Raw genomic sequence first — 25120 nt, 5'->3', positions numbered from 1 at the left:
TGTCACTCTCTCCCCCCTTCTCTTCCTGCCCATCTGTGTCTCTCACTCTCACTCAAACTCTCCTTTTGTGAAGGCTGCGTTTCATCACTGTGCCCTCACACAACCTGTGACTTTCAGCCTCGCCCCCCCCCCCTTGTTCTCCGCCCCTCTGTGTGTTTCAGCCCCGTTGGAGAAAGACGAGCGAGTCTCATCTTCCTGTGTGTCTCTCCCTCCCTCCCTGTCATCTGTCTGCATGCAGACACGCCCACACAGATGATCAACAGACACTTCCTGCCCACTGAGGTCCTCGGGCTGCCAGTTTCCCCCCAAGTCGAGACAATCTGCCCTCAGTCATTTGCTTGAATGCCAGCCAACTTTCCCCTCCTTGTTGTCATTAAGCCGCCCCCCCCCCACCCCCACCCATCTCTGTATTTTCCATTTTCACACTCCCTCCTCAAAATCAAACATGTCTTTAATCGACAGTGTACCTGCAAAGTGTCCACTGCCAGTGTAAAATGTTCACACTGAATATATTTGCAAAAATGTTTCCCCTGTAGTGTGATATTACATTACATTATTTCCATGCTTGCATTTAGGGAACTTGGAGCATTTGGTCAAACCTGCATTATTGATTATTTTAAACCACATGTGAGGCGAGTAAACTGTGAACACACCAATGACCGCCTTGTATCGCCTAATAAAACTGATATTGGCAAATGTGTTTACTAACAGCTGCATTAGCATTCATTTGGAGTCATGTTTCTGGCCACCTCAAGAATTTAAGTCCAATACTCAGGCTTTAAACATCTGGTTCTTTAGCAGCTCAACACCCTGCTCTAACTAAGACAGGAGGACAGATATGGATCGTGTTTTTTTGTTTTTCCTTCTAAGAAAAGCTGCAGAGGAAAAAAAAATGCTAAAAAGGCTATGCTGATCATAGCTGTTACAGTGAAGCAATGTGGTAAAGTTCACTAATTAAAAGACAGTGAAATTAAAAGCAGAGGGGAACTGCAGGGCTGAGTCAGAGCTCCCTGTTCATAACTAGGAGCTGTCACTTTCCACATACACTTTCCTTTGAGCCGCTGTTAAAATGAAATATTGATTGCAGTGAAACATTGTGGTCACTGTTGAATTAAAGAATGAAGAATTAAAGGCTTGGCTGCACCGGACGATTTCAGAAAAAAATGATAATCTCTCACTAACCAAGCGCTTTACTTGATGATAAGATGTAACAACAATCTCTGGAAATTAGAAATGAATCGACACATTTTGAAAGAAGACTACTGTACTGTAGATACTTCTTTCTAATTCCCTCTCCGCCAAGTGCCTACTTCCTCACCAAGGCCAGCCTCGCATCTCACTCCTACTATATCCCTCCTCCATTTTTCAGAGCCTGTGACTCCAGGAGGACTTTACCTGAATAGTTTATCCAGTCTGGATGTTTACAGTGTTTTTGCAGCTTTTTTTGCTGCAGGAATCACAAACACCACCCTTTTAGACTTGCCCACACCGCTGAACTAGCCGTGGTGTTACATGACAGAAAGTTAGGCTTTCATAATCCTTTATCTAACACGACCTTCCACCGTCTCCTTCTTTCCGCCCACTTCACTCTTTTCCCAGTCGATTCCCTCACCCTCCGTCTCTCCCGCTCGCTCCATGCCAGTCCCCTGGGCAGCTCCAGCGCTCGGTGCCGGGCCTGTGCTCTTGCATGGCTGCCCTGCCAGAGTGTATTTTAAGACAACCAGCATGTTTCTCCATGGGTATAGAGGCTAGGTATGACTCACAAATCAGATATTTGACCAGGAGAGCCACACAGTAGAGTAGAGCCGAGGCGTGGGAGGAAAGTGTGGATGGCTCACAAAGGGAACCTGACCGACCTCCATCTTTCCATCTGGTAAACAGACTGCTATTCCAACTCTATTGGTATTTTTCAAAGAAATAATCGTTTCCCCGACACCTAATAGGCCTCAAAGCCTCATTGGAGGAGAGACTGTATAGGCTCAACTTCCACAGTATGTTGAACCCTGTGAAGGTGCTGCGAATGCATGTCACTGTTGGAGCCTACTGACTTAAAGATCATGCATTTCAAGTTAGCGTGCCACTCAAGGTTTTTTGTGCTGCCACTCATGAGAATTATCATGTACAGATCCAGTATCTCTTCAAGTCATTTTGTAAAGCTCCTTTTGACTTTCTCTGCGCACAAAGCGAGGCCCTGCAGAGAACAATGCGGCTCAGCACAACGGCCTTGATCATCGTGGCTGTGCTGCGTGCTCTCTCCAGGTGCGACAGAATGAAACCCAACGCCGGGTAAGAATAAAACACTGCCTGTAGTTTTTATGACTGAGTGTTATCAAATGTATTCCTTCATATCCACAGGGTCTCACATTACAGATGGCTGTATTGATTTTTCCCTGACTGCAAAGTGCACTGGACGCAGCTTTGTTATCTCTATATACCGTGTTCTTAACGGCCTGGATGATAACTTTATTTTTTTTTCTCTGAGAAATATGGAAGATCAATAAACCCATACTGAAACCTCTGTGTCGTTATGTGTGGAAAAACAAGGATGTTGTTTCACGACATACTTCTGAATACAAATGTAGGCTACATTATATGTTTGTGATGTGGGAATCGTTGGTGTGTGCAACATCTTTACACCTCGGCTCTGCCTCATTGCTCTGTCCATTCCCAATATGGTTCTGACATATTATTCATCAAAGAACGAGCGTAGGTACATGTCTTTTTTTTTTTTTTCCACCTGCACCTGGAGCATGCAGGGTCTGACACATTCATTGTCAGTCGTGCACCTGCAACACTCTGACCTGCATCCCAATGATTCTCTCTGTGCTATCGTCCCATCTCTCCCCGTATAGCTCGCTCTTCAGACTCGACAGAGCATCATCTCCGGGCCCATTTCTCCCCTAATAGCGCAGACAAATGCGGGTGAGCCTCCTCAATCTTATCTTTTCTCTCTGCCTGCTCCTCACAAAGAATTTTTTAGCGAGGCCATGTAATTACGCTCTGATCACAGCACTGGAAAATATCATAGATATCCTATTCCTTCTGTCAGTGTCTCTGAGCCCCTACTTGGTGCAATGCACTGGAGATATATGTACTGGAAAGATGCACCGGTTTAGGACAGTACAGAGCGTTTTAATGGGAAGTTCTTTGCCTGCAGTGCTACCTTGAAATTCTCCCTGGCTGGAGATTATCGGTTTTTTTTTTATCAGCAACACCTGCATTCCCATTACACACCACCAAATCCACAGTCGGCTAGTGTACGTAGATCTGTGTGTCACAGAAGTTGCAAATGTGAACAAGAGAGTGCATATATACAGTATATGCAGATGTCTGACATACGCAGATAGCTACAACTGCTGCGATGCCGCTTTGTTTTCGCAGATCACGCTGCACATTGTGGCGACTGTAATGATTTTCACGTATGCAATTGTCGTGTGATTTATGCAAAGCTGATACTCCTGTTTTACAGGAAATCTGCAGAATGAGCTGCTTAAACTGCCTTTCACAGTGTGATATTCACAGCCGTTGACCAGGGCTTTATATAACTGACATAACAACAAAACAAACATTTAAATATATAAAAAGGCAATAAAAATCCAGAGACACATTCCCGAGAAGAGTATAGTTAAAGCGAAATGGAAAAGCAAATGAAGGAATAAATGAATAAACAAATACAGAAACAGATAAAACGTTCAAAATATAGCACCATAAAAGTAAAAGTAGAAAAAAAGCTAAAATCCAAGAATGAAGCTGATAATAAAAATATAAATAAATAAAAACAATAAAAGTGATTTAAAAGAAAACAATGAGCTTGGTATGAAAAAATAGTCTTCAAGGTAAGCCATTTCACAGTCTGCTGAGGGACTTTATTGCGCCGAGTTTAGCTGCACGGACAGACCTGAGACTCTAACCTGCCCTCACATTAACCATCTATGGCCTGAAGCTTTTCATTGGTTGAGCTTGTTGGTGGAAGTACATATCAGCAGCCTGGCAGGCTCAGTTCAGGGCAGTAAAGTCCCTCCCTCTGTAGTCTCAGAGTCTTGATGGCAAAACCTTTCCTCTTCTTCTGTCTAGACAGGGGGACAGAGTACGATCCGCCGGAGGATCTCAGCGTGATTCATGAGGAAATAAAAAGGACTTTGATCAAAATATTAACTTCAAATCTTGTAGCCAATGGGATGATGCTGAAATGAAGGATGGATGGCTTCTTAATGGTTAAAATTCTCACATTTTTAATGGTTTGGATGTTTGAGGCGACAGAACAGAGAGAGAAAATGTGAGGAAAATGAGATGTTCAATGGCCCTTATTAGTTTTGCTAATTGTTGTTTTATTGTTGTGTTTTTTTTTTTAAACTAATATGGCTGTGGATAACAGCGCCAGTTTGTCTGTCACCTGCCACCTCTTTGGTTGCGACTGAAATGTCTCAACAACTATTTGATTTTGATTATGTTTTTTAATTCATGGTTTCCAGAGGATTGATCCTGCTTGGGAAACATTTTCTATGGAAGTCTATGATGCGTCATAATGACTTTAGTGATCCCCTGATTCGAGGTTCATGTGATTTTGGTAACAGTTAATGGATGTATTGCCGGGAAATGTGGTACCATTAGGATGAATTACAGTCACTTTGGGGTGCGACGACTTCCTCTAGCATCATCATCAGGTCAAAACATTACTGTCATGCGTCTAGGACATATGATGTCAGCCTCAGACACTTGTTTGGTGTCAATGAGCAAATTAGAAAATTAGCAATTAGAGAGACAAAATGATGAACATTAGCTTACCATTATACATTATACTAATGTCATCATCTTAGCATGATGACATTAACGACAGTGACACTGCAGCCTCTCAGCGCAGCTAGCAAAGCTCTGAACTAATAGTCTTGTTAGATACTTTAGAGGCTTTACTTAAATTTAACCTTACTAACCACATTTGACTAATGACATTTAGGACCATTACTTTCTTTATTTAACATCCCAGTGGCTTTGCAGGTTTTAGCCTATTCACTGCAAATTAGGGTCACAGCTAATTGTACATAATGGACTACCGTATGTGTTATTTTCTACCATTATACATAGGCTATCTGTTGTTTTTCATTCATCCCTGTATATTAGGAGATTTGTCTCTCCAGGCTTCACACTTGCAGGCATCTGATTGTGGTCATGTGCCGATTCAGTCCTTTCACTTTGACAGAAAGTAGCCACTTTTACTATTAGTACTAGCAAAAGTTGGAATAATAGGAAATAATTTATTAGTACACAGCACATAACATATAAAGCACATAACAGTCACGGTATTAGTCACCGTGACTGTTATGTGCTCTTAAGCAGTGAAGGTTTGCTTCCAACTGCCCATTATGCACAGTTTATTTCATACATAAAACACTGTTTCACCCTGTCTCTGTTTGTGTTAAACAATGATTTCACTGTTTGAGTTTTGACCGGTGCTGTTTTAATCACATCATCTTAATGCGCACACTTCTTCTGCAGTAGTTTATTGGCATCCGACTGGGAAAAAAAAAAACTGGTGCTGCCAGCTGTTTATCTCATGAACCCAAATCCTAATATTCAAATAACCATCTCAGAGGGCAAAATGAATGAACACATTTTTCTTTTTGCATTCCTTTTGGATGGGAATCCGCCCACACTGATAGTAGGTGGCTGGTAAAACCTTGAGGTAAAGCTTTTTAAAAATCTCTGTGTGTCTACCGGCGTCTTCCCACCCTGTGGCTCACACTGATGAGAATGATCCCGTGTCCAGTCGTGACCCGGCCAGCCACGGGCGCTCTCCGCTTCGCTTTGTGCTGCCGGTGTGGTACATCACTGAGGGCATCTGACCTGCTAGTCCTGTCAGACACACGCTGGCTCCACCACACAGCCAGAACAATGGGCAATTGTCCACCCAGTGAACACAAGATGCTTTAGCCAGCGCTGTACTACTCAATAATCTGCCAAGTCTGGACGAACTGGACACAGTCTTTTGGATAGAGCTATTCCGCGTAAACAGACTCCCATTCTCACCGAGATCATGATTCATCAGAGAAAAGTGTCTCGACTAATGGGCCGAGAAGATTTATGTGGAATGTGTTTTTGTGTCACGCACATTTCACATAACTTCCACTCGCAGCGAGACAAAGTGTCAGAAGGCTGCACACTGACATGTATTTCAGAGCCAGAATCAGAGATGCGCAACAGACGCCAGATCAGACAATTACCCTCAGACAAGTTAACCAGCCGAAACAGGATGGGGCCCGGTCGAATACAATGCAACTGTCACACACCACCACTGAAGGGTTATCTTTATTTTCAACAACAGCACTAATATGCATCTTCTTGAAAAAGCTCATGAGACTGATAATATCACAACAACCTGTCAAATGAGCTGAAGTAACACAAACATAACATCTTAAAGGGATAGTTCAACATTTTGGCAAATTGGCCCATACCATAATCGCTATAGTCATAGCAGTAGGTTCGTTACCTTTATTTGTCGGTGTAAGCTATTTTTAGAACGGAGGAGCGGAGCGGCGAACTGCTCAGAGCTACGCTATGGAGGCTAATGGAATTTCTTGGTTTCCCTCATCAAACTCATCAAATACAAAATCCCAAAACTCCAAAACGCTTTCGTGGACAAGTTGTGACCTGCAAAACCACCACGCTATGAGATAATAACAGAACGTTATGAAACGGAGCCGTTTTCAAGGTAAATACAAGGTAAATACAGAGTCTGCTTGCTGAAAAATTGTCCCTGAACGCAACACGCATCAGCGGTTTTGCATGTATTTACCTCGAAAACGGCTCCGTTTCGTAACGTTCCATTATTATCTCATAGCGTGGTGAATGTGCAGCTCACAACTTGTCCACGACAGCCTTTTGGAGTTGTTCGGTTGTGTATTTGATGAGTTTGATGAGGAAAACCAAGAAATTCCCTTAGCCTCCATAGCATAGCCCTGAGCAGCCTGCCACTCCACTCCTCCGTTCTAAAAATAGCTTACACCGACAATTAAAGGTAACGAACCTACTGCTATGACTATAGGGATTATGGCAATGGGCCAATTTCCCAAAATGTTGAACTATCCCTTTAAATATATATATTTAGAAAGTCTGAAACTGAGGCACTTAAACTTAAACTTCCTGGTTCATTGATCCACGAGAATAATCAAGAAAATATGAAATGAAATGTGCTGATCTATTTAAATAGTTCACGGAGACTTTAAATCCACAGTTTGTGTGTTTCAAGAACTTTGGGAAGTGTTTCAGACAGTAATCCAAATACATAAAACATTAAAAAAAAGAAAAGAAATGATGACAGGGTTGAGGGAAGAAAAAATTCCTCTGGAGCAGTATTGAGGTTGCATCCACGCAGACTTGAATTGAGGCAAGATAGTGTTACGCAAACTGCATACTGCATGTTCTAAAAGGAAAACGTTAACATAATCACTGTAGGGGTGAACCAGTGCATGAAAACACATCAAAGTCCTGTGGTAAACTAGGCTGTTCCAAGCCACTGATGCTATGGCCAGCACAGTGAGTGGTTTTAAGTGCTTTGCATTTATTTAGTTCTTGACTTAATGTTCATTAGAAAACATTCAAAACCATATGTGTGTGGATGGGTTCTCCAAATAAATAAATAAATAAATAAATAAATAAATAAAAAAACTCAGATGTGTTTCCAACTGTGCACAGGAACTGGAAAATTGGGTGAGCACAGAGAGCGTAGGATTATTGCAACCCTAAAACACACACACACACACACACACACATGTACTTTTGTCACTTACGAGGACATTGCATTGATGTACTTCATACCCGGAGGCTTTAGTCTAACCTTGACCGTAACCACATGTCTAACCTCAACCCTTAACCCCAGTCTCTAGACCTAAAGCCTGAACCACAAAACACGTCTTAAGGTTAACCCTTCGTGGACCACGGCCCCAGAGGACAGACGATTAAGCGATTAATGCAAGCAAGGACACACTCACATGGACATCCAACCCAAGTATCTAAGTCCTCCGTCATTAATCAACGCAGTCTATTGTTTGTGCCAGCTCTCCACAGCAACCACACACACACACACTCACTCAATGTTTTTGAGATCAGGTGTCACAGTTGACATAATCACTGGAGCTGCTCTGCCACTTCAACAGAAACAATTGTTGTTTTGCTAAAAAAAAAAAAAATCCTGGACAGATTACCTTGATTTACCTGAACCTGCCTAACTACAGCTCTTAGCTGTCAAATAAAACCTCCAACTAATGGAAGTGTTTCATTGGGACTGTGCAAATGAAATGCAAAAACAAACCTTTAGTCCTCCTGAATTTGATATGTATTTAGCATTTTTCCACTGGCAGGAGGCGCTTGTTTTTCAAAACCAAACGCCTACACAACTCTCCTGGCAAATATCACATCAGATTGGCCTTTGACCTCCAGGTAGAGAAGAGCTGAAAGCTCTATGCATAATCTACTGTTGAATGACATGTTATTGATCTGCTTGGCCTCACCGTGAGCCACGTGTGAGTGCTCCAACACTGATAAGGCAGTTAAAAAACACTACATTCAGTCATTGATAGCTCTTGTCCAGTAGTCAATTGTCATTTAAGCAACCTTATTTGAAAGGAGAGCGCTTCGCTAATTTGCAGAATGTCAATGGTGATTGAGGTCTTCCCCCAAATCAATGTAACTGTCACATGCAGGCGTTTCAGAGAGCACTTGAAATCCGCTGGGATTTGCATCTGAAAACAGTAATCCTGTCAACTGATTTTTTATGTATGCTCTGGCTGCTGCAGCACAGTATACTTTTCAAGCTCAAGAGAACAGAGGCACACAAACATGCTCAAACACCGCTCATACCCCACTGCACATCCAGCCAGAGAAACACACACACACACACACATACATACACAAAGTCAGAGAAAATGAAATTGAATCTAATGAAACGACAGCTCTGTTATTTCATTTTCACAGGTAAAATCAACAGGTATTTTAGCATAACTACCCGAGGTCCATGCTGCACTCCAAATAATTTAGTTTCCGTATAAAGGTGAACATTACGTGGGCTGATAGAATGGTTATATATTACTATCCGCTGTTAGCAACTGTTGTGATGTACCCTCGGGCCCCGCTCTAATAACACAACTGAAGGACAAGGAATGAATCCTGATGACAGTTTATTATATATCCTGTGAGAGAGCACGCTGGACCCTGACATCCCTCAGATACAAACAGCAACCACGCACACAAAAGTAGTGAAAGGCACGCAACCAAAGGTGAATTCAACACGTTTTCCTTTCACATATTAACACTTTAAGCATTTCAGACATTTTATCAGACCATCAAAGCTACCAGGCCACTTTTGTTGGTTTTGTTACAGATTAAACGACCCAGAAAAAATATGAGGTTGTTAAAACCAGCTCCAGTTCAAACAGCTAACACAGTAAATTGGTATAAAAAAAATTACACAGTGACGCATGAGTAATAATAAGGCAATGATATTAAACAAGTTTGTATTCATTATCGTCACACGTCTTATTAGTTTGAAACCAATTTATCCTCTAGGTACAGTACAACTACACTTTGCTCTATCTTTTTGTGTTTTGGATAGTTGTGTTGTGTTACTACTTTCAATAATGTCTGCAACCAGAATTTCTACATCTTCGCAAATGCAGTGAAGGTCAAAAAAAAAAAGAAAAAAGTTTCTAGTCAAATCAACTCCAACATCTCTTTCAGAAACAATGTCAAAACCGAGCACATGAAACTAAATACAACTATATTTGCTTGGCTTCATACGAATGTGTTTTCTCTTCGCTCTCTTGCAGCTCAAGCTGCCGTGCGCCGAGTCTCTCTGTCTATTTCTTGCTGTTCTTCAGTGGCATGCCTGTCTACATTACAGCCCTCACATGGGCCTGCAGTCTCAACACAGCCTCGTGCCTCCAGCCTCCAGGGACAGAGAGACAGCCATGTGAGCAATTCACCTCCTGTCCCTTTAAAGTTGGCAGCATACTGAACTAAGTTTACTGTGTATTATTGTTCCATCGGTCTCTTTGAACGTATGTGTTTTTGTTGCCATTATCTGTGTGAGTATAAGACAATGCTGCATGAGCATGATGACAAAGCCAGTCTGACTGTTTGCTTTGCTTTTGGTGGATTCTGTGACATTTCTTCGTATAGCTAATGCCACCAAGAGGCTGATCAAATTCAAATTTTCAAAACACTTTAGTTTATGACCAAAAACTGATGAATACACTATTCAAATCCCCATTAGATTCGTAAATGTTGCCTATCGAGCCTTGATAGTTTTGGCCATATTTGGCCATATTTTCAAACATCCGCCGTGACTCATGGGAAGTAAGATTGAAGTTACATTATTAAGAGTTTGTATGATTATGGCTAGGGCTGAACAATTTGAGAAGTTAATCTAATTGCAATTGTGATTAAATATGTGATTACTTTTTAATGTCCTTATCATCTGTGTAATAAAACACACAGAAGCAATAACTGTTCTATGACATGAGCAGAGCACCACAAATTTGATTCATTAAACAAAAACTGGTCTTTCCTGGAAGATTTGTTAAACTTGCAGGCTTGTTACTAAGCATGTATTAATTATCATGGCAACATAACAAAGCACCAACAAGTAAGCCTGATGTTAACGTTGATATAAAACTCAGTAACCACCAGTCACACAAGCCAGCTACGTGTTCTCCCCGTGTGATCGTCTGGGAAGTCGACTGCCCCGTGAGGTAGAAACAACACCACGGCAGCTTCTGCACACCTGAGGCTGTGCAGTGTCTTCTTTTTTTTTAAAGTGTAATAGTTCCACAGCCGACGTTCTGCTCCTCTCGTACATTAAAGTTTCCGTAGTGCTACGTTCAGCCGAGCCTGAGGCCGATACACAACAACAGGTAAAAGTGTGACGTTGTTGCCTCGTTTCACCGGCAGCTGCACTCTCCCTCGCGTGACACGTAACTAGAGCATAAGCGCAGCCTGTGCGATTACAAAATCACGTTGTCATATTGTGATATAACTGCAAATGCCATTAATTATTAAGCCTGAATTATGACTGTGATCATTTTTGTATTTAAGCACAGAGCTATTTAAATATTATTATTATTATTGAGCTACTCCATTTTAAACTATAGATGTGGCTTATGACATACATAAAGATGCTTCAAGTGTTTGTTTATAACATCTCCACTGAAAACATATTTCATATAATTCCAACTGGATTTTACTACATTATCATCTTCATATGTTTCTACACAGATGCCTGCCACAGGAGGAATTACAAGTGATGATTAATACATAAATAAACATAGCTGGATAGCTACATTTGAGTGTGTTATAAACTATTTATAAAAATGTTTATGTACTTCTCATGGATTCTAAACTCCTGGGACTGTAAGTAAAGTGCTGCCCTTGTTTCCTTCAATTTGTTCCATTTTCCTTAAATTGCAACATCTTTTATGTGTTAAGAGGGAATACTTCCTGACAAGTAGATCCACAGGATTAGACTGAATTGCAGTAAGATTTCTAAGGTGTCACGTATTTCCAGAGAAGGGAAAGTGACACCCTTCAGCTCTAAAAACAGCCTTTTGATAAATTCACTTAACTCGTTTGCAATGAACTGTCAGACGAAAAAACCTAGTTTTCTTATTGATCTATAAAAAACATTTTGTGTGTGAGTTTTCTATAGCAAAAACAGACTTGGATGTTATTTAGTCATAAAGCCTATAAGTCTGCTATGGTTGAGCAACTTTGTAATTCAGGCTCCATAATGTTGCACGGATCACAGATCACGACAATGAGCCTTGTGATAATGCATTTTAACTGGATGGTTTCCTGCTGAAGCAACTGGGACATTTTTTTCCTTTTGGTAGGATGAGTGAGAGGCCGACCAGCAGACAGCAGAGACATCCTCATGATTCTCCACTCATCCCCGTAAGAGGATCGGACGTAATGGGGTTTCCTCTTCTCTGGCTCCTTCTGCTCTCCAGATAAACTGCAGAAAACTTCCTGCAAAGTCTTAAGGGGTGCTATTCTCCTCATATTTTACAGCCATCCTGACAATAAGTTATGAAGAAACACCTGTGTGACCTCGGTGAGAGCGAGACTATAAGCTTCAAGGCAGGTGCCCTCTTCCCTCCTCCAGTGTGGTGATAGAAAATGGGGTAAAAAAACCCGACTGCCACGATCGTCAAGCAAAGACATCAAACCTCCATCTATACATGAAGGATGGCACCGCATTAAATATTCTGAATCAATATTTATCAGCCATAAGTGGAGTCATTACGCAGAAACAAACTATAATATATCTGGAAACAAATGAAGAATGGAATAACAGTGTATTACCCCTTGTTTTCATTGAGAAACATTTATTCATATAGCATGCTATTATGTAGCTGAATAATAAAGTGCACCATCCCCCCAGGCCTTTGGGAATAGCTAAGACCTTAATATCAGGCGTGCATGGTTTCTCATATTCTCCCCGTGGCAGGCTGCTGACCTAATGACCTCATGTCAGCACCAATGACAACTTGTCTGACACAGGGATATTTTATTCATTTTATTAATATTGCATCAGTTGTTCACACTGCATCGTGTTTATGTGTGTGTGAATATATACCTGCTCCACTGAACATGAGCCCCGGCACCACTTCTTCATAACACCATTTTTCCCAAGAGGGCAAAAGGGCGGAAAATTTGAAGAATTGGGCGGCGAGGCCACATTTCTGTCTGGTTATCAGTTTAATTATTGCCTTCGCAGGCCTGAATCTAAAGCCACAGCGCAAGGGCACATTTTCCCATAGTAGAGTTTGTGCTCTGTAAACATTCACCAGTCCTAGAATTTCATTATGCCAACCTAATTTAAATGCAAAAACAATATCTGTTTTTAATTTATTCATCCAATTCCAACATCAAATCTACAGTATGTATCACTTATCACCTCACAGTATCAGCAGTTTTCAGTCCTGGAGCTGAAACTCAAAGCACCACTGTTATTCCGTGGTCCTACCACATAATTTCAGGTAAACGTATCCAATTCTGGCGCGACCTTTAGCTCAGTGGGTAGAGCAGGCGCCCCATATACAGAGGCTATAGTTCTCGCCACAGTGGCCCTTTGCTGCATGTCATTACATCTCTCTGCCTCCCCATTTCCTTTCACTCTACAGCTGTCCTATCAATTTAAAGCCTAAATCACCCAAAATATAAAAAGATATGCAATTCTTACATTCTTACTATGCTCTGTCTATAGTTTTTTCACAAATTCAGGTGAGACAAAACTGCTGCTGGCCATGAATTGATCTTGTCTTGTTCACTTCTCGCAGAGTTCAATCTGATTGAACTGTGACCTGCGAACCAACGTGACTCCCCGACGTCCAGCCAATTTGAAAACGCAGGTGGGATTGACCTCTCCTTAAGGAAGTATTGATCGCTTGTATCCTTGTTTGTATAACTGCATGCTGGCTTACTGCAGCAGAAGAGGCCTCATGCTGTGAGGCTGGCATACACAGATTCACTACAGTGTAAAGTAACTGATAATGGAGGTGTAAATTTCGCAAATTGTGGAATGCTACTGTTAGCCTGTTAGCCATGCTAACACCTGCTGCTTTCGCTTGTAAAACCCTGCACATGTTTATTTCCTGTCCCACCTGCTTTTTGCCATGCTGTGTGAGTGAATTCCCCCATGCAAATTTGGATTCGACCGGGCCATAAGTCAGCGTCCGATTAAACGGCTGGAATGAAAACCTGCAGGGCTCTCACTGCCAGGGACTAGAGCGATAATCACTAGATTCACTACAAAAATCTGCATAAATGCGTCAGTGTAACTGATGACTCAATAACCCTTTAAAGCCTGTCAGGCAATGTTGTGAATAGCGTGGTATTAGACCATGACAGAGACACATTTTAAGTGCTTACACGTTTTTAACTATTTTGAGAGTTGACCTCTTTTGGAGCGTTTTGGGTTTGAAGCCCTAAAAGAAATGATACCTGCCTATTTGGTGTTCGGCATGAAAACAACGACAAACACCGTTCCCAGTTCTTGATTTCACTCAGGCAATCAACCACAAACTGTCTCTCTGAGCCACTCATGATGTACTCTACTGTTATATTATATTCACTGGGTTTATGTGGTATGTTTATGTAACATTATTACTGATGCATCACTGTGTAATATATTATGTATGATCAAAAACACAGCTGGTGCGCTCACACCCTCATTTTAACTGGAGCAACATCAGTTATGGTCAAAATATTTCTCCTGTTCTACTGCTAACAAACAGAATCATCATCATCATAATAATCAAATTCTGTCCATAATATAAAAAACACCAGCTTTATTATCTGCCTTTTTAATGAGAAGAATGATGTGTTATTAACAAAAGAGCCTGAAACATGGTTTTGAGAGATAACTGTCTTATCCCTGTTTTAGATTCCTGTCATAAAGTTATAATGCTGTGAGTGAGGCCTTTGTGTCACACCATGAATAAAAGCCAATTAGCAGGTGATGGAGAAAAAACTACAAGAGCCAGGACCACTGGTGTGGATCATGAAATATCTATGAGCGAATTGTGTTTTCATTCCTTCAGCAGCGGTAATGGAGCTCTTTGTCTCCATGCTGTGTGTGTGTATGTGTGTGTGTGCGTGCCCAGCGACTCATATGCTGCACACTTGACATATCAACCGTGTCTCCTGAGATAGGGGCTGAATACAGTGCTTGCTAGAGATGTGACTAATTAACCTGCGCTGCTTCATGCATCTATGTACAAATGGAACGCGTGTTTGGAAAAGCAGACATATTTAACCTCTGACATTTGGTGTCATTTTCAGAGCTTGTTATGTAACCCACACACACACACATACACAACCACAGCCTTCATATTCTTTCAGTGTCCGTCTTTACCACTGTCAGCTGAATGGATCACACTGCAAAGGCTTCAATCTACCTCAAATCAATCACAGAGATGATTCCGTGAAAAAGGAGAGATAAAAAGCCGAGCGGTGCCTGTCAGGGCTACGAGCGCCGAGGATGTCAATGCCTCACTTAGACAGCTAGTCTGAGGGGGCTGCTTCCCTAGACAGCAGGACAAGACGAAGTTCACCTGCATTCAATACAAAGTTTTGCATTGGTCTTCAGGAGGAGAGACAGACAGCGACAGAGAACAGCGAGCCGTCCTCCCTGGTGTAAATGTCATCTGGATAAAAATCAATTTCATGATTCATTCAAGAGGCCAGGACTTACAAAATGGACAAAGTTGCCCTGTCGTTTTAACTAGAGACTCGTCTTCCCTGAGAAAGACTGGATGCTAGACGGTGTAAGGATTGGATGATTTTTCAAGGGTGCACAACATCATAGCTCCTGGTAACAATCCAAAAGTTTGGCTGATTGATTTTTTTTTCCTCCCGTGGCATTGTTGCTTCTCATTTCCAACACAGCATGAAAGGCAGCGAAATAAAAACATCTTAGCAGCAAATCGGCCTCACCATGGCAACAGTATTGATCAACCCTCCTGGGTCCTCAGAAAAATCTATCCCTCATGTCAATTTCCCAGCATTAACAGTTCAGCAGCTACTCATGTCCTGAATAGACAGCCATGATATTTAGCGTCTGGCAATAAAATCTACAATCACTTTTTAACGTCCCTGATGATTCATTTATCACAGGGGTGAAACATAAAATGACCTGATTAGATTCACAAAGAACAAAGCGAGAAGTAGGCTAGGAGGACGACTCAGGGAGAGGTTATTGTTTGCAGGCTTGAAGTAGAAAGATTTAACTTCAAAGTCTATTAGATTGTTCAGTCCAATAATCAACGACAATCTTTGTCAGCAAAGACAAGAAACTGAAAGCTGCGTGGTGCCTAAATGATACTGCGTTCTCTTTGATATAAGAAAAAGAAAAACCGCTTTGCCTCTTTAATCATATCTGAACAGGTGTTCTCTCCAGCTCTTGACGCTTTTGACTGAAACCGTTTGATTCGTGATGGATTACAGTTGAAAATAATCTCCGAAACTTGAAACTGCTTCCCCCACGCTAATCAAATGCTGTAAAACTAATGAGAGTAAATGAGCTGGGAGCTCTCACTTCTGGTATGTATTGATTGTACGGTATCATGTGGCTTCACATTTAATTAATCGTCGTTATTACCGATCCCATCATGGCTACTGATAACAGATGGGGGCAGGGGGAGCGTGCTGAAGGGCAAACAGGTTCGGAGGAAGGCCGCGTAGTGTATATCTTCTCTCAGGTGTGCAGGTTTGACTGTGGTGATTAAATCCACCTTTCTGACATCACTTTGGGGAATTGAGAAGAAATGCAGAGTGACGGACGGAGCTGCATGACAACTACTGTCAGGTTCCTCGAGCTTGATTAGCCACAACGCTTGAGCTGGAGTGGAGCGTCGTGGGCTACACCTCCACTCCCACAGCTTGACACTTATAGACGTGCTGGTACACCTGCTGTGACACGGAAAAGGGAGAAGGGATTATGAAATCATCATCTCTCTTTCTCACTCCCCCCCCCCCTTTTAAACCCCAAATGCAAACATGCATGTTTTGGATGGGGAAAAAAAGGGGAAGATTTACAATTCTCACATTCTGCAATAAAATCAAAATACAGTGTTGTGAGGGCGCTTCAAAGCACAACTGGAGGGCTTTACTTAACTCGGTATGATGAAAATTTAATCTGTTAACTCAGCCCTGCAAAGAGTGAGTAGGCCCAGCCACGCTGAAGGTTGCGGTGAGGACAGTTGGTCTAATTGTCCGGCCAGTGGAGCCGCAAAACTCTAGAGAATGAATGGCTGCTGTGAAAAAAAAGTGTGTAAGTGTGTGTATGTGTGTGTGTGTGTGTGTGTGTGAAAGAAAGAAAGAGAAAGGGAGGCAGGTGGGGGCTAAAAGCATGTTAAGCATTTTTATGGTCTTCCAGTTGCAGTTAAACAGCTACTTACAGCCAGGCCCATGGTTTGTCTAATTGAACTGGAACAACACACAAAACGACAAGACGGTGAGTTACAACCTGCAACCACAAATCATTAGCAGCAACGTCGCCGCGGCTCAGGTGAACCTCCCTGCGTGGGGTTAAAGCCACTCTCCTCGCACCACTACATACATAACTCTGCACATTTGCAAAACAAGCATCCGCCACGGTATTTTCCAAGTAATTAGCTATTTTGCTATGGAGATGTGTATTAAATAATTAATCTGCTGTATTGGTGCCCTGCTGCGTTCCCCACTCCACTGCAGCACCAGCAGTGGGCCAACTCCATTAGCTGAGTCTCAGCCAACAGGAACAGAGATGTGTTCCCATAAACCCACGCTCAAACTCATTTTTTGAAATTAGGGGTGCAAATTCATTTCATTTACTCGCAGCTATTGAGCTCAATTAGGACACACGGCGTCTGAAACAGGCTCATTTTCATTTAGAAGGGGGGGGGGGAACCTGTAGAAATGACCTGCAAAAGAAAGGAAGCCAAGCCAAGCATTTATAAATCAAAGCTTTCAGGTTCAAAACAATTCATAAAAAGAAAAAAGAAACGCCTGCGGTCTTTCCCTGTGCAAGAGGCTCATATGATCATGTGTAATCACATGAAGCAGGCCTGTTATTCTCAGGAGGGGGTTGTTGAGTTTGGGTGTGATTGTGTCAGGCTGTCAGTGCCCACTCATCCAGACCTCGGAGTGAGACTGGAACAGACGGGAGCTGTTCTTTCAGCACCACCGGGGACAAGCAACAGCACTCTCAGCTGTCTCATCCACACAGTGTATTGGAGGGGAAAACCACCCAAACTCTCTCTCTTCTGCACCCCTCCACCTCCACCCCCCCCTCTTCCTTTTGTTCCCATATTTCAACAAGGAGGGGAAGTCCAATGGATTAGAAATTGAGAAAAAGGCAAACAGTTACCGGATGTTACCCGCATTGAAATCAGCAGATGTTTTCTCAGTAACAAAATCTTTTCCCCCTCAGGAGATTTAGGTTTTTTTTTTTTTTTGTTAGTTGTTTACCACTTATGGCATCCACTTTCATCTGCTTCCCTAGTGGGTGGGTAACAGTGAGGAGGCGCATCACTTTCACTCTTCCCTAAAAGCTCATTACAATGATAATAATTTCAAAAAAAATCTTGAAGACAAGACTGTTTTCACACACACACACACACACACAAAACGTTTCACACGCTCAGGAAGACTTGCCTGAAAGAGGCGTAGGATGTTGGCAACCATGATCGATACTGAACTCGCCGAGGCTCCGATGACTCCCACCACTTTTTCAGGTTTGACAAACACCGGTGGCTCCCCGTTGGTGCACCTGACGTCGGACGTGTCCTTCGTGATCAGGGCTTGGACGAAAGTTAAAGACTGCTCCAGCGCGTAGGTATCCCTGGAACAAGTGTCCAGCACCCGGGCGCCCAGCGTGATGTTGGGCAGCAGCTGCTCGTCCATGTTGATCTGGTCCAGAGCGTACATCATGGCCTCGAGCCGCTGGATGCCGTTCTCCTTCTTCAGGTCCCCGCACGGCGCGCCGTCGGCCCCTCTGGCGTGCACCGGGAACAGTCCGCCGAGGGTCAGGTGGCCCTCGGTCCGGATTGAATGGGGCGCGTAAGTCTCCTGAGGCAGCGCGAAATCCACCACAGTCCTCATGAGCCACAGCGCTCTCCAGACGGAGCGCAGCCTCACGCACGCCTCGGGACGAGCCATGGTCAACTTTTTTTTTTTTTCCCCTTTCTCTCTCTCTCTTATAAGGGAAGAAGGATGGAGTGCGCAAATCCACCGACGATAGAACCAGACTCAGGGAAAGCACACAGAGAGAGACAGAGAAGTTTTGTTAACGCTGATCCATCCTGCAGGTCACCGAGGAGCAGATTCAACAAGCTGGAGGGCTGAAGGGCTGAGGGAGAACCACCGACACGCTGCTGCTGTGGAGGATGATGATGGTGATGATGGTGGTGGTGGTGGTGATGGCTCAGACCAACTGCGCCCATCGCTTGGCTGCCGGGGAGTGAGCGGTGCAGCTTGTTGAATAGTAGTGGTGAAGCAGCAAGCCCCTCACGGTAATCCAGTCCCCCCCGCGGAAAGAAAGAAAGAAAGAAAGAAAGAAAGAAAGAAAGAGAGAGCCTAGGCTACATCCATCAGTCAGGAGATATCAGAGAAAAAGAAGAGAGGAACGCGCGGCGCAGACGAAGACGAACTGGCCTAATTTTGTCCATTTATGCTCAAAATCCAAAGAAGTCGCTGCTGATAAACTGACATATCTTCACAACCTGGAGCGGCACATTTTCTAACCGAGTAAAGATGAATTTGATGAATTTCAGGAATTATCTCTGGGAGGAAAAAAAATAAGAGCGAGACAGAGAGAGAGAAGGAAAAAAGCCAACAGCCTATATACTTAAATGTTAGAACCGGCAGAAGTGGGAGACATTTCTTCTCGCTCAGACCAACTCCACGGGAGAGCAGCAGGGACGGCTCGCTCGGCTGTGCTGTGAGTCTCCCAGAGGTGCATAATATCAGCTCCAGTTAAAGACATGGGGGAAAAAAGAGATAGAAATGAAGAAAGAAGGAAGAAGAAGAAGAAGGAGGAGGAAAAAAGGCGTCTAGTCTGCGCTGTGATGTGATGTGTCTTCAGTGAGCAGCGGAGAGGAGAGGACTGAAGGAAATCCAGCTAATTAAAGTCCAGGCTCTTTCTTTCTCTCTCCCGCAACCGGTCGCATTTATACAAAATGAATGAGTCACAGCGAGGGATTCACTCACTGTGTGTGCGCCGAGTTTCAGCCCCCTTTTTCCTTTTCCTAGCGAGACGTCATTCAGCAGGCTGGAGGATGAGAGGAGGGGAAAAAAAGAAAGAAAAAAAAAGAAAAGTAGCATCACTTCATGGCAGGAAGTTGCTGCTCGGTGTCTTCAGATCAGACATCAGCTCAGCGAGGAGGGAAACAAGACCACCAACAACAACAACAACAACAACAAATGCTCTCATTGACTTAATAGTAAGGCAATTGTTCCTCTGAGTGCCTCTCTCTTCCGCGCGCCGCATTTCAGCATTCATAATCTGCCCCCCCCTCCTCTCTCTCCTCCTCATCCTCCTCCTCTTTTATCCCCCCACCTCCCTTCGAACACACACACACAGAGAAAGAGAGAGAAACAGAGAGAGAGAGAGAAAGAAAGTCTGACTATTTTTTTTTTTTACCGTTTTCTTTTGATGCTGAAGGTGGCAGGCATGAAACGGATATCTGTGGCATTATGAAAAACACGGCAGAGCGGCAGGTATATGTATATGTGGAGGGCTTCACTAAAAAAAGTGCCTTTCCTGAAATAGTTTTGGATTCATTACTGATGCACCTTTAAAAAGCGGAAGAGAGAGAGACAGAGAGCGAGACAGAGAGGCAGAGAGAGAAAAGCAGAGAGAGAGAAAGAGAGAAAGAGCAGACACGTTTGGAGGGGTCCAGGCTGCATGGTCTCCCAGGCAACCCTCCTTTAGAAGACACTCCTGATTCATCCTGTGCATCCCGAGCGCCCGCACACACACACACACACACACACACACACACTGGCATGCAGACCAACCAGTGATAATTAAACCACACCTTCCAGGAGGAGACCCTCACATGTTCTTAACAAAACACTATCATCACCAAACTATTTAACCGTGCAGATGGTGCTTTTACAAACAAGGGAGATTATGATAATTTGCTCTCTTCTCTTTTTTTCTCTCTTTTTGGAGAAAGCATCAGCCTGGGACTCACTTGGCAATATGTGGCATTAATTAGGCTGCGAAAAGGGAGTTTCTGTGTTCAGCGTGATTCAAAGTCAACCTCACATTCAGATAAATTCATTGTCAGGCTCGTCGCTCTGCTCATTCCTGTGAGTTACAGTGTGGGGGAAAAGGTGCCCACTGAGCACTTTGTAGATAGGCTACATAATTCATGCATAAGCCTTCATTTAAACTGACCACTATTAGACCAGCCACCAAATACATCCCACAATAATAGCGACCACTGCTGCTGCTGCTGCTGCTGCTGGTGTGGTTCCTGAAATATTACAGCAGCACCCTGGGAAACAGGGAACAGTAAATGGATTATAGGATAAGTCAGTTAAGGTGCTTGATCATTGAGCAATAAACAGCCTCTGAGAGTTGCTTTATCGAGAAAATGATTATGAGGCATAGAATCCCATTTTATGAACATGTTCATTCCATTCGTTTCTGTTCAATTAAAAGATTAGAAAAGGCAATGTAGCTCTCATTGAAACATGCCCTATTGACATTACAGGCTTGGATGGACAAATTTCTAATTAATTAAGTTGAATAGAGATTAATTCAAGCCTAATCCTGCCATGTAGTGTGTTTATCTCCATTAGCCGCACTGATTGCGTGAATGTCTTTCAACAGACAAATTGTGCATTTCCAACTCGGGAGGACGACAATAATTTGGTTCTGGGTGCAAACACTGCACACTAGGGCCAAAATTCATGAGATGCACCAAAAATATATTTAAGGCGACTGTGTGGGAACTGCTGGGAAGAGACTGCTGAGGAGAGAAATGAGGGATGTGAGAGAGGAGGGAGGCAGATGGCCTCCTCCAGTGTGAGCACACTGAGACAGGCAGGCAGCCCTGGAAAAAAAATGCAGCAATAGCCCCTACAAATGACACCCAGAGAGACTGGTGTCGCAACGCACAACACTAATTCCAGTGCCCGGACTCGGCGGTGAGCGCCTGACTCCCACTTACACTGTCAACGGAAAGGTTACTTTTGAAAAATGGGGCCCTCACCGTGATTTAATTCACTGACTAACCCCTAGAAGAGGGCCCTCTCCCCCGGGGGAGCTGTGTGATTTAGACTGAGATTACACTTCGGTTTGGATCTTCTCTCTTTCTCCTTCCTCACATGTTCGCATGCACACACACACACACACACACTTGGATAAATTCCCTTTCAATCTCATCATGAACGGCAGGTATAGCAACAAGTAAAGAGCAGTGAAAGTGTATCCTGGAAGAGGTTTTTTTTGTTCAATATGTAGCTGACCAAACAAACAAACCAACACAGCCATAGTCAACACATGCCGGGGGGGGGGCTACATTTCACTGCATCCCACTAGATAAATTATGGGCTCAGATGAGAAACCAGCGCTTTTGTTTCAAGCCTTCAATAACATGTCTGCTGGATGCAGTCTTCCTCAAGTCAATTACAGGGCTGGCACCGTGTGCTCCTTTAAAGAACGACAAATCAAACAACAATAAAAAAGTGCACCTTCAGGACAAGAGGCAATAAGGTTTCCTTTTGGCCTGACACTAGGCACAATGGGGTCTGTCTGTCACATTAATTAACCTGGAAACCGCTTTAATTCCCAGACTCAAATGAAAAGGGCCGTCGCATCCACAGGAAAGAAATAACCCCAGAAGAGGAGGTAATTGCATGTCGAGGTGATTTGTTCGAAAGCACACATGCAGGCCACCAGCCTGTTTGGAGTCATGCATATTCTGTGAGGGGTGAGGTGTTAATGTTAGATCAATGTAGGGGCAATGTTAGATTAGCAACATGAAGGTCACAGAGCTGCTGGGCCCCCATGCCTCATTTTGTGCCATCTGCTTTGGAATAATAAAAATCAGGCTACCTATGCTTTTCTTTATCAGTGTAAGCAGAATCAGTGCTTCTGTGAGGAGGTGGGGGGAAAAAAAACAGAAAGAAAACACAACGTATTGTAATTCTACAGGCGCGCTGCATGAGAAGACAAATTCTTACCTCTTCTGCTGTTTATGCCAAAGACAAAGCAGGTGCACTGCAGCTAGGACGATAGACTCTCCACGCTCTCAATTATGACTGTAATCCATCTGTCATACCTGCTCCCTTCTAATTATGTCTCTGTAAAGCTGCTGCTGTGAGCTCAGAACCCATTCACACTCTGAAATGTGAAAGATAGACAGATAATGCACAAGTGACCACTGGAATACATATATATCCTATCTGCAGTGGGTAGCGTGGTAACAAGAGCTTTTTTTCTTTTCTCCCCGGGCTGTCTTTTAAACTTGCGGGCTATATGACAACGAGTCGGCTTCACCGGGTTACACAGAGATGTGGGCTCAGAGACCAGTTAAATTTAAAAGTGAGAGAAGAGGAAAAAAAAAAAAGGGGGAGCCGCGAGAACAGATGTGAAGAGTACCTGGTCCTCCTGATTGGGAGCCAGCCTGGTAGCGATAATGATCAGAGGGATTATATGTGGCAGTAATGGACACAAAGGTGCTGACCTCCCACCCACACAGTCCTGCAATCTTCCAGCGGCCCTATTAGTGGGTGACTGGGCCTTTGTTTTGATGGCTAACCACATGGTCCGCTGGGTTTACGTGATAAGTGGGTGCAGCTGTGTTAGTTAGCCAGGAGGACTTCAGCCACAAATTTGATTGTAATAGCAAATGCCTCTCGCCTTGTGTCTGTTAATTAAGCGACCTTCTGAGCACACTCTGCACCTCCGTGATTTATTTTATCACGAGTGTCTTCACGGTGCATTGTGATGGACGAGATTTCATCCACAAGTCTCTGAGAAGAATGACTCATAACAATCCCTCTCCCTGCGTGCGTGTGTGTGTGTGTGTGGGTGGGGGGTGATGTGACATGCCAGTGTGAGAATAGAAAGACAGGTGCAAGATGGCCCGACTATACCTTTTAATAACTGTTTATCTGCCAAAAGAAAAAAGTAGGTAGCTGCTGTTATAAATGAATTATATTTCCAGAAGGATACAATCGTAGTTATTAGTTATTGTACAAAAGGAACAAATGTTTGAGCTAAATTAAGATTTAAAAACCAATAATAAGTTCTCCCTGAATATAAACACAGCATTGCAGAAAATAATGATGAAATACTTTCGGGGAAACTTAAAAATTCAATGCTAAAACAACTGATCAACAGTACTACTGCTCCTACAGCTTTTAAAGGACCCAGATAAAATATATATCAAATTGTGCGGCTCGACTGGGATCAGTGTGGTGTTGCTTTTCTATAACCTACAGACATGTTTTTTTTTTGTGATGTACAGTAAGTTGCGAAAAACTGTGAACTGTGGAAAAACTTCCCATAGAGAACGAACGAAAGGAGGTTTTATTGGACTTTTTCAAACATCGACTGCTTCAGCAGACTTTCACTTTCAACCAATTGACTCAATTTGAACTTCAAAATGTAGACGCATGTCTGGCCTATTGATGTGGTTTCAATGGGTTTTTATAGCTTTTATCAGTCACTGTTTATATAGATAATAGATAATAGATAATAGATAATAACAGGTGTGTATTGCACGGCATGTTCAGACTAGAGTGGGTGACATCATCGGCTAGACTGCAGAGGTCGACTGCAGAATTAGTGTGAAACTCGTCTCTTTACACGCTGCTCCCGGCCACAGATTACACTCTACACACATGATTTCTTCCAAACTCATCATCTCTCTCACAGTGGGCCTCATTTATCAAGAGTGCGTAGGATCTGGTGTCACACCTGGTGTAGAAATCAGCGTACAGTACGACAGGTCTCACATGTAATTTATGAAGAATGGCGTGTATTGTTGTGGAAATTTCCTTTAACTTGTGAGAGAGAAAATCATAAGTCCAGCAAATTGAGGTTTCACTTTAAGTACTTTATTTTATCTTGCAAGAGGTGGACTGTCATACACACAAAAGTCTGTACGAGAGTGCACACTGAGATTTGGTCACGTCAGGTTACATAGGCACAAGAGCAGGAAGGAGCCATGTGCTCCTCCTTGGAGGCGGCATCATACATTGTCCAATAACATTATTGCATTCTTGCAGAATAAGTTTGCATAGTACAAGTTTGCACTTAGCACTCATGACATGTCACTGGGCTATTATAAGATCAGCTCATATGTAAAGGCAGGAAGAGAGTGGTTGTCTGTAACTTAAGGTTTGTTGTGGTTTTTTCACACTTCGGCATGTTGACATTTCGTTGACATCTCACTGTGGTTTTGGATATGGAGACAACTGTTTGCTTAAAGGACAATTCCAGGCGAATTCAACTCGGGGGTGTGTTTTCCTATCATTTTAGGTCTAATAGAAGGAATCTGAAGATTTTCAGTTTAATTGCTCCTGTTTTGCGGTAGTTGCGTCTATCCGTGCATCGCCACGGCAGCAA

The 25120-nt window shown here is 43.1% G+C and overlaps 1 protein-coding gene across 1 annotated transcript in view; it reads right to left on the bottom strand.

Moving 5' to 3' along the window:
- The window catches only part of LOC146984822 (metabotropic glutamate receptor 7-like), a 64398-nt gene extending 45385 nt beyond the window's left edge, over positions 1-19013 (bottom strand). The window contains exon 1 of the mRNA XM_085782272.1: positions 18187-19013. Within this exon, the coding sequence (XP_085638398.1) occupies positions 18187-18690 (504 nt within the window). The 5' untranslated portion in view covers positions 18691-19013. The remainder of the gene's footprint in view (positions 1-18186) is intronic.
- Positions 19014-25120: the final 6107 nt, after the last annotated feature.

The sequence above is a fragment of the Trachurus japonicus genome, chromosome 7, assembly GCF_045865225.1.
Source record: "Trachurus japonicus isolate A0001 chromosome 7, Traja_1.0".
NCBI classification, from domain to species: Eukaryota; Metazoa; Chordata; class Actinopteri; order Carangiformes; family Carangidae; genus Trachurus; species Trachurus japonicus.
The sequence above is the reverse complement of the archived record's forward strand: the minus strand, read 5'-3'. Positions and strand labels throughout refer to the sequence as shown.